Here is a 10469-nt window from a genome sequence, read left to right as displayed (position 1 = left end):
AATTAATTAATTCTGAAAATCATGCAAAAAAATTTTCGCAATTATTAAGGATATATAAAATCTTTTTTTAATTAATAAATTTAAAAAAAATCAAATAACATGAATTATTTTTTTTTATTTTTTTATATTTTTATTTTGACTAACCACATTTTATAAAGATTAACAAATTTATTATTTCATCAAATTACTTGTAATCATACATAAATAAAATACATTTGCAATCATATATAAATATGGTTGTAATCTTAAATGAATACAACACAATTTAGAGATAAAAATTTCACGACAATTTTGATAATAATTGAATACAACACATTACATAAATAACTAAATTATACATTTCATCATAAATAAATAATACAAAAAATTACAATGGTGTAATTAACTATTTTTCCTATAATGTAAACTAATACAACACAAACATAAAAAAAATACACTTGTAATCATAAATGAATAAATCATTTTACAAATCTAAAAAAATATAAATACACATGTAATCATAAATGAATACATGATAATATGGAGATAAAAAAAATATAGTTTAGTAGTAATCAAACGTTAATGAAACATATAATAAATTTGAATGCATTTGTAGTCATAAAATGATGTCTTAGTCGTCTTGTTATTCTTGTTGCTACCAATATATACTAAAACGAAAAGAGACACTATTGATCATTGTTTCTCTTGGATTCAAACCTGCATATTGAATTTAATTTATTTAAAAATTACATACATAATAGTTCATATTGTGTATATGTCTTGACTTGTTCATAAACAAATGTTTGTTTGGTTATAGCTATATTAATGTATGATTATAAATATAAAAAAAAAAAATACTATAGCTATATTCATGTATGATTATAGCTCTATTCATAATGATTATATATATATATATATATATATATATATATATATATATATATATATATATATATATATATATATTAAAAAACCATTCAAGTTTGTTATGAATATAAATTTAGAAAACATTCACTTTGATCATATTTAATACTCTCTCCGTCCCATATTAATAGTTCATGTTTCCTTTTTGGTTTGTCCCAAAATAATTGTCTACTTCTAAAAATAAATATGTCTTTTACCATAATACCCCTCATTATTAGTTAAATTACCATAAAATTAAATGCAACAGAAAGGTAAGACTGTCATTTCATTTAATAAAGTTAATGATAATTAATGTTTTCTTAAACTGTGTGTTTTTTGTCTGTGGACTATTATTTTGGGACGGATGAAGTATATCATAAACTAATTATTCTACATAAACAAATAAAAAAAACATATCAACACATTCATATATAGCTTTAAATGCATGATAGTCCCACAGAGAAAAAAAAAAGTTGAGTTTTCTAGAAGGAAATTAGTTAACAACATTTGATCCATAAAATATTTACCCCATAAAAATGTTTACTCTTTAAGAACAAAATCAAAACGGTATATGCAAACTTCATCACCTTATTTTTACAAGCAAATTAACTTCAATATATTAAAAATTGGAAATCAATTTAAAAAAACATTATAAGAAAGTCAAAGAATGAACAGGTAGCTATTTTACCTTTGTACGTGTCTCTTGCTGTCTCAAAATTGAGGGAGGGCCCTTTGATTTGTGTATCTTTTACACAAAACATGAGATCACAATCACCACTGATGGTCTTCATCAAGCCATCGGCTTCATCATTATAAACTCATTAAACGCCATTCACAGACATACGTGACTAATCAGTATCACTTATAAGTTTAATAACAATAAATTATGAAAATAATATTAGAAAAATAAGAAAATAGCATCTGAAAATTGAAACATGAACTAGAAGAAAAAAATACCAAAAAAAATGATAATCACAACTTCAGACCACCAGGGTGACACTCGGTGTGCAATCCTAATACCGTCGTAGCACCACCAATATCGTCGCCAACATAGCTCTAGCACCGCTACTTCACCCTCCCCCTTTTCGATCTTACTCTGAATCCTCGTGTACTCTCTCATTTGTTTGGCATTTTTAGATGATCATAGAGCACATTGTGCTCTGGTGGTGTATAGATGCGGGAGGCATGCCTTTTATATATATATATATATATATATATATATATATATATATATATATATATATATATATATATATATATATATATAGAGAGAGAGAGAGAGAGAGAGAGAGAGAGAGAGAGAGAGACGCCAAATTGAAAGGAAAGATATCACATCGTGTGAGAAACTATAGAAATTAAATAAACATTCAATTACTATTATACCATTTTTACCATTTCAAAGTTACACTTTAATACCAATAAATTTTAGAATTTACAAAAATGGTTCGATTGATAATAGTCTTAGATTTGAATACTTAGATAGTATAGATCTATTCTCGCCTTCTCAAGATTTTAGGTGTTCTCATTTGATCTTAATATATATATATATATATATATATATATATATATATATATATATATATATATATATATATATATATATATATATATATATATATATATATATATATATATATATATATATCAATGCAAAGCTCCATATCTCCGTAGCCCCTCTGGTCAATCCTAAAGGCCCTTTGAGACCATACCCATCGGCCACCACCCCAAGCATCATTTAATGCATCCTTAATTGCCATAAAAAAATTTAACAAACAAATAAGCAACTCAAATGAAATTTACTAAGTAATAGATATCCAAATAAATTACCGATACAAATAATCATAAAAACAAAATAAAATTTTGTAATCATAAAAACAAAATAAAATTTTGTTTGTATTTTATGTATTTTGTCATATCTAATAGATTAGTTTTCTATAAGACTATACGATATGGTCATGAAACGGCATGGAGGAGCCGACGTGGCACCTCAATCATGCCGTTAAGGCCGAATGAACAACACCCTTGTTTCTCGTATGCGATAACCCATTGCAATGGTAGCGTAGCTCAACGGGGGAAAGCAACCAATCATACATTATTTTGACTGTTGAACAGTAAAAAAAAAATTAATGAATATTTTTTACATAAAAATACATCCCTTCTTACCCAATTTTATTCACAACATTATTTTCTTTTTCTATATTTTAAAAAAATTTATTACTCTACAAAAAAAATTATGGATCCATGAGACTTGTCCTCCCATGAAGATGATGATATGTTCATCACCATGATGTACAAGTGTTACACTAACGAGCTACATATTTCTAGTTATGTATATATTATTATTATTTATTATTTTAATATTTAAGGTTGTGTTTGGATTTATTAATGATTATCTGAATATTTCTAAATATTGTGATTTCTTGAAGTTATTATATACATGAAAGTTATTTATAATTATTTGCAATTGTAAATAAACTATCATGCATATTTTGAAACTAAAGTTTTAAAATATAGTTTATGCTTCAAGAGAGGCTAGGGTTCATTAGAGGTGCTCAAGAAGGTGATGGAGGCTGCAAATGACGAAACCCTATGTTTAACTCCTTTAAATAGGCCCATTTAATCCTGAGGCCTAAGGCCTAAACCCAATCAATGGGAATCGCACCGCAAGCCTCACAGGTTGTGTCGTGGCCTAGGAAATTTCATAAATCTTTTACAATTAATTTCATTGTGCTTCCCTTATTGCTTTTTAAAAGGTCAATAATCAAAGAAGGAAAACACAATCGAAACTCGGGTGTTACACCATCTTTACTATTTCCGAAGACTGTCTCTTTCCTCAATCTTATCTCACCACCACAATCCCCCTACCCCATACCATTCGATCACTAATGATGCTACACCCCATTGAAATCGGTGACACATCAACACACATGGAAGTTGAAGCCCGCAATCACCCACAACTGGCATATGAACCATATGACCACCATTGTTGATGTTTGAAGTGAATAAGAGTCACCCCAACCATTGGAAATTGTATTAGAATCCTTGTGAATCAAAGTCTTCCTTTGACTTTGAGACCCTATTCGAAAATCATTTCAGCAACCTCATGAATCGGATTTTGATTTTCATCTTGATCGTTTTATTTGGTTTTGGTTCATATATCAATGGTCGGTTCCTGTACTGGGTTTTTATTTTCAACAGGTTTGTTTTTTTATTATCATCAAGTGTAGTTTCGATTTACATCAATTTTGGTTTTCATTTCCTTCGGGTTTGATTTTAATTTTCATAGGTTTGACTTTGATATTCATCATATTTAGTTTTGATTTTGATTAGGTTTGGTTTTGAATACAGGTTTCAAGTTTGATTTTTGATTTTGTTTTTATCTGCGTTGTTTAGATTTATCGGAGATGAAATGGATGGGGTATCATTGCATCTTCTAACATAGGGGGAAGAAAACGAGTTGGTTGGGTTGGTATGATACCTGTTTTTTTTTAAGATGACAGAGGATCTGTAGAGGTCGCCGACAGAGGAGTTATGGAGGTTGAAGATGACTTGATCTAGTAATTTTGCGTTTTTCACCGATTTAAGAGAGAGAGAGAGAGAATAGTGGGGTAGGGATGAACTAGTGAAACTGTAGTAGGGTGGGTATTTTTGTATTTTAGAATTATAAATAATTAATTAATTAATTAAAAAAGAAATTACTAAGGGTAAGTTAATCTTTTTATGTCTGACAGGACCAACAGCACAACAAAAGCAAACCCTAAGGACCATCCGAGTTAAAAAAGAAGTTAGGATATATATATATATATATATATATATATATATATATATATATATATATATATATATATATATATTAGCTGTATTCCCACGCTAAGTGACGGGTGCGAAGAGTTTTTTTCAGAAACTAGTTTCTACATACATTTAGCTCTTGTCGTCCGTGTAAATAGTAAAACGAACCCCATAGAGGTAATGTCGCCAAATCTTGAGGAAAAAAACCACAACCCCCAACTCCAAGTCATGCGTAGGATAGTTCACCTCATGAGGCTTTAGATGCCTCGAAGCGTAAGTGATTAAATGACTCCGCTGTATCAAAACTGCACCCAAGTCAATGATCGACACATTACAATATACCACAAAATTCTCAACACCCTCCGATAGGGTCAGAATCAGCGCCTCACACAATATCTGCCTAAGAGTCTCAAAAGGTGCCTGCTGCTCAGGCCCCTAATGAAAAGTGACAATCTTCTTTGTCAACCTAATCAAAGAAACTGTTATGTTAGAGAAATCCTGAATGAATCTCCGATAGTAACCTGCTAATCCAAGGAAACTCTGAATCTCAGATGGAGACCTCAGAACCTCACACGTTTTCACCGCCTCAACTTTGGCTGGATCGACCAAAATATTGTTCTGGTTAAAAAGGTGTCCTAGAAACTGCATATTCCGCAACAAAAACTCACACCTGGAGAATTTCACGTACAACTTCTCCCTCCTCAAAGTCTCCAATACCTATCTTAAATGCTCATCATGTTTCTCTTTGTCCTTGGAATAGACTAGGATATCATCAATAACATAATCATATACCGATCTAGCATAGGCCTACATACACAATTCAAGAGATCCATGAATGCGGTTAGAGCATTGGTGTGCCCGAAGGACATCACCACAAACTCGTAATGACCATAACGAGTATGGAAGGACGTCTTCTACATATCCTCCTGACTCTCTTATCGTGATAACTTGATCGTAGATCAATCTTGGAAAACCAAGATGCGCCATGAAGTTGATCAAATAAAACGTCGATCTTCGGGAGTGGGTGACGGTTCTTAACTATTAGCTTATTCAGATCCCGATAGTCGATATACATTCGATGCGACCCATCCTTTTTCTCTTCACAAACAAGATCGGTGCTCCCCATGGTGAACTACTAGGACGAATAAATCCCATGTCTAATAGCTACTGCAATTGTGTAGACAACTCCTGCATTTATGGAGGTACTAACCGATTAGGTGCTTTGGCTATTAGAGCCGCACTTGGAACCAAGTCAATCCGAAACTCCACCTGCCTCTCCGGAAAAATCCTTCGGGGACACATCCGGGTACTCTCGAACAATAAGTACTTCATCCACAATCACCCTATCCTTTTCCCGAGTATCCATCACATATGCCACAAACTCGGAACGTCCCTGCTGGAGATAACGCCTGGCCCTCGCTGCTGAACAGAGAGTCGACCCATATTGAGCAACCTCACTGTGGATCACCAACTCTTCCCCACTTGGGGCTCAAAAAGTATCAACTGAAGCCCACAATCAATGATTGCCCTATTGCGGCTCAACCAATCCATCCCCACAATGACCTTGTGTGACAACCCGAAATTTCTAGCTTGTATAAACGTTCAAATATATCAAAGTTAGACTCGTGTTGCTATCTTTTAGCACTGTTTAGGGTCTATTCTGAGTATTCTAACTCTAGTTCATCAAGGAATCAATATTTGGAAGTGTCAGTTTAAGTTCCACCATCTAGGAAACCGTAAACCTCCTCAAAAGGAGTTTACGGTCAGGACATTAGAGCTTACGGTCATGGTGACCGTAAACTCCCTCCTATATATATAGTTCATGATCATTTTTGATCATTTCTTCCATTTCAAGCCTAGAATTCCGATTTTTCTCTCTAATATCAAAAAGTTTTTGCTTCTAAATCTTCAAACAAGTAAGTGATTCCTTCCTTTGGGTGTTAATCCTTCCTATATCCATGATTCACTCTTGATTCATCCATAGATTTCATCTTTTAATCTTGATCTTCAAGAATTCTCAAGAACACCTTAGTGTTTTGGACCGAAAACACACTCATTTTCCTCCAAATCATGAGTACCTTCCTCCTATACTTGTATCTAGTTAGGATTCTTGTTTATGGACTTGAAATCGTCACTTTATCCAAGAACAAAGGTGTTTACGGTCTAAGTGTATCTCCTTAGACCATAAACCCTAATGAAAGGTATATTAGAGACCTTAAACCCTCCTAAAGCCTAGAATGGAACTTAGAACGCTTCGAAATGCTTGGAAATCATCCTATGCACAAAAGGATGTGAGTTTACGGTGGTAAACTCATTAGACCGTAAACCATAGGACCGTAAACACATGGGACCGTGAACCCATTGGACCACAAACTCACTTGGTCATGCCATTTGGACCGTAAACTCTTTAGGGTGGCCATACACCCTAAGTGTGCAATCATATGTGATTGTATCCCTTCAATCTAAGAGTTTCCTAGTCTATTAGGGTGTTATCCCTTATAATTAGTTGTTTATACACTAATCAAATACACATACATGTCATTATATGTTTATTAGGATCTTTGTGTGCTCAAGGTTTCACCTGACACTCTACATCCTTTTTCCAAACATACATTCATATCACTCACTACAGGTGAGTTCATACCCCTTAATCTACCTTTTAAATGATTTTAAATGCTTTTATGGGGGGAATACAAGTTGAAATATTATAGTTATTATATCAATCACATGTGATTAATAACTATCAAACAAATGGATTTGATATACTTTTAACTGTTTTATCAAACAAACTACTTCAGACTGTTTATCAAACTCTTTTACATGTTAAACTCTTTATCAAACTTGTTCTTATATGCCAAAATGCTTTTAAATCATTTTATAAAATGACATCTAGTCATCAATATTTATTATTAAACTCTTCAAAATGCTTTACACAACTTCTTTTTAAACTTATATATTGTCAAAACCATGTCTAATGCATATATAGTTATATAAGTAAGGTTTGAAGGACTTAGGACTGATAACTCACTTTATTTCGTGTTCCTCATTTGGTTGTGGACTTAGAGTACCATGTTGTTTGTACGAGTGTTGTTTGATCCTTAGTTATATATTATGTATATATGTATAAGAGATAAAAGCTTTTATATCAGTTCAACACACTCAGTTATACAAACAATTCTACTAGTAAACTATAATAGGTATAGTTTAGGAAGACACTACAAACACTCTAATCTTTTAGTACACGTTTCCTGTATTCGAAAATATAAAGAATGTCCAAAACGGAGACCGTATGCAAAAGATACGACCGTTTTAAGAATCCAAACCAATATAATACTAATCTTCTTAAAATTGTTTCTGTCCGTTGAGGGACTTGCACGCCTTAGATGGAAATTCCGAGAATGTTTTTGGACTCAGCTCATAGTCTACTATTTAATTTCATACTTAAAATATTTTTAGTAAAACTATTTATAAATGTTGAATAATCCGACGTCCTGAATCAGTTAATCACAAAACCCTAATTTATTGATTTCGACATGATTTCTATTATTAGTAACGTATACCGGAATTGATGTAAAGGTCTAATACAATTATATGTATATTAATAATAAGCTTTATGTAGCATTAGTAATGTATGTGTCAAATAAACTTAGTTTGAATATAATGGATATGTGATAAAAATTCGTTACATTTATATATCACACAAACATACATAGCAAACTTTTATTATATACAAATCTCCAATTCTTTATATATATATCACAAACATACATAATAAACTTTTAATATGAAAGTTTATAATATTGTGTATGCATCATTGCCTTCAAATGTTTCAAACAAATACGCAAATACATACAATATTATTAAACCTAAAAGTGTATATTAAATCTATTAGAATAATACATCGATACACAGAAATAACATAAATAATTAAACCAATAATTACACAAATACATGAATGATTAAACTAATAAATTGCTGCAAGTTTCATACCAAAATACATCAATCATTTAATTTAATTGACAACCAAATTGAAGTGCTACTTTCACACTTCAAGTTACCCAAAGTTACACACAAAGGAAATGTGTTTCCTTTTTCAAATGAAACATCAAACCCACAAACCCTCCTGAATTCGTCGCCTTCTTCAGCTCCTCTCCCTCTTCCTTTTCTTTCCCTGTCAAATGAAACAACCGAACATTCATTAAAGAGATTTTAGCCAAGAACACACACCACTAGAAGTCGGATTTTACCTATGCAAGCCAAGAGGCATCAGCCTCGTTTCCATCCCCTCTTCCTCGCAATGAACACAACAAAGCCAAACAGCCACTGATTTCTTACTTCTTTCTCCTGTCAAAACACAAACCCAAACAAAAACCAAAGTCCTATTGACTTCATTAGAAAAAAAAAAGAGAGAGAGAGAGAAAAAAAAGAAAACCGGAATCAACAGTGTGACTGCCGCAGCAGCACCCGTCGCATCTTCCCTTCCTTCCCGACGAGCTCCGCTGCCAAACGCCCCCACTCGAGCTGCTACTGCTGTTAGTTTCCTCCCACCGGACCCCCTCTTCTGGCCTCGCCCCTCGTACCTCGTCCTCGCATTTTCCCTTCGCACCCGCTACCGGGACTGAAGCAACAATGAGAGCACGAGTAGCCTTGCTACTTCTTCCCATCTTCTTTCTTCGGCCTCGTCGACCCCGGAGACGCTCCCTTCGCCAGCAATCGATCCGCAATCGCCAGATTCCTTCACCACCTGCGACTCTTCGTGATTTCTCGCCACCGTCGAACGTTCATATCTATCTCGTTCCTTTGTGTTCGTCCGTATTCCTCGTTCCTTTTGACCGATCAAACAAAAAGACGGGACATAAAAAAAACCCTAATTTCTATTAAGTTTGATAAAATGAACAAAATAAACCCTCATGTGACAAAGCATTACGAAATCAGTCCCAAACCCTAATCCATTTATTCAAAATAGCCCCTCCGTTGATTATTTTTAACAGTATGAATCCCAATCTCCAAACTTTTAATAAAAATAAGCATTTCAGCCCTTACAATGGAAATTCATAACCAAATCAGCCCAAATTTTTAAACACTAATTCCATTTGAATGATCTCCCTTGATTTATTTTAACCAAATCAGTCCTACCTTGGTTAATTAAATTACCAAACTGCCCCTATAGTTTAGTGAAGTTACAAAACAACCCTATAGTGTGAATTTGTTTCAAAACGGTTCCGAATGAACTTCAAAGCTCAAGAATTGTGGCTTTGTGGTTTCTTACGACAAGTTACTCAAAATAAACCGATTTCGTACAAATCTAACTCACGCTTCAAGGGTGAGTGCTTACGACATTATTTTAATAATTTTAATTATTTTGTGGGGGAATACATGTGCCTATATACTTTGTTTATACAAATATATTATCCTTTTATGCGAAAATACAACAAGTCTAGTTTATAAAAATGTTATTTAACAATGTAATATATTTTTACAAATAAACTAGTATAAACTTTTCATATACGTATTATGGTTATTTTATCGTGAAATAACCAGTCCACATAACAAATGCTACATGATACGAAAATATATGATTTTTATGTGACATTGTATATCATAACAAACACAACATAAAACTTTGTAGTATTTCAAAGATTCAAGCTATTATTATGAACGTATATTTATATGTTTAAATACATAAAGTTTACACATATGCTCATTACTTTGGAACGTATATATTATTATATTTATAAAAGCTAGTACATTAAATTTTTACATACATACCAAGCATAATCGACTTTTATAAACTTTAT

At 32.5% G+C, this 10469-nt stretch overlaps 1 protein-coding gene across 1 annotated transcript; it reads right to left on the bottom strand.

The window, feature by feature from the left end:
- Positions 1 to 8610: 8610 nt before the first annotated feature.
- LOC145072029 (uncharacterized) lies at positions 8611 to 9477 on the bottom strand. The gene is made up of 3 exons (XM_079018396.1): positions 9104 to 9477; positions 8919 to 9015; positions 8611 to 8842 (listed from the first exon to the last, which is right to left on the bottom strand). The coding sequence occupies exons 1-3, from the start codon at positions 9333 to 9335 to the stop codon at positions 8671 to 8673; spliced, it is 501 nt and encodes a 166-aa protein (XP_078874522.1). The 5' UTR covers positions 9336 to 9477; the 3' UTR covers positions 8611 to 8670.
- Positions 9478 to 10469: the final 992 nt, after the last annotated feature.

The sequence above is a fragment of the Lactuca serriola genome, chromosome 9 (genome assembly GCF_051521515.1).
Source record: "Lactuca serriola cultivar US96UC23 chromosome 9, Lser_US96UC23_V15, whole genome shotgun sequence".
In the NCBI taxonomy this organism is placed as follows: Eukaryota; Viridiplantae; Streptophyta; class Magnoliopsida; order Asterales; family Asteraceae; genus Lactuca; species Lactuca serriola.
Note: the sequence above shows the minus strand (reverse complement) of the source record. Positions and strands in the feature narration are given on the sequence as shown.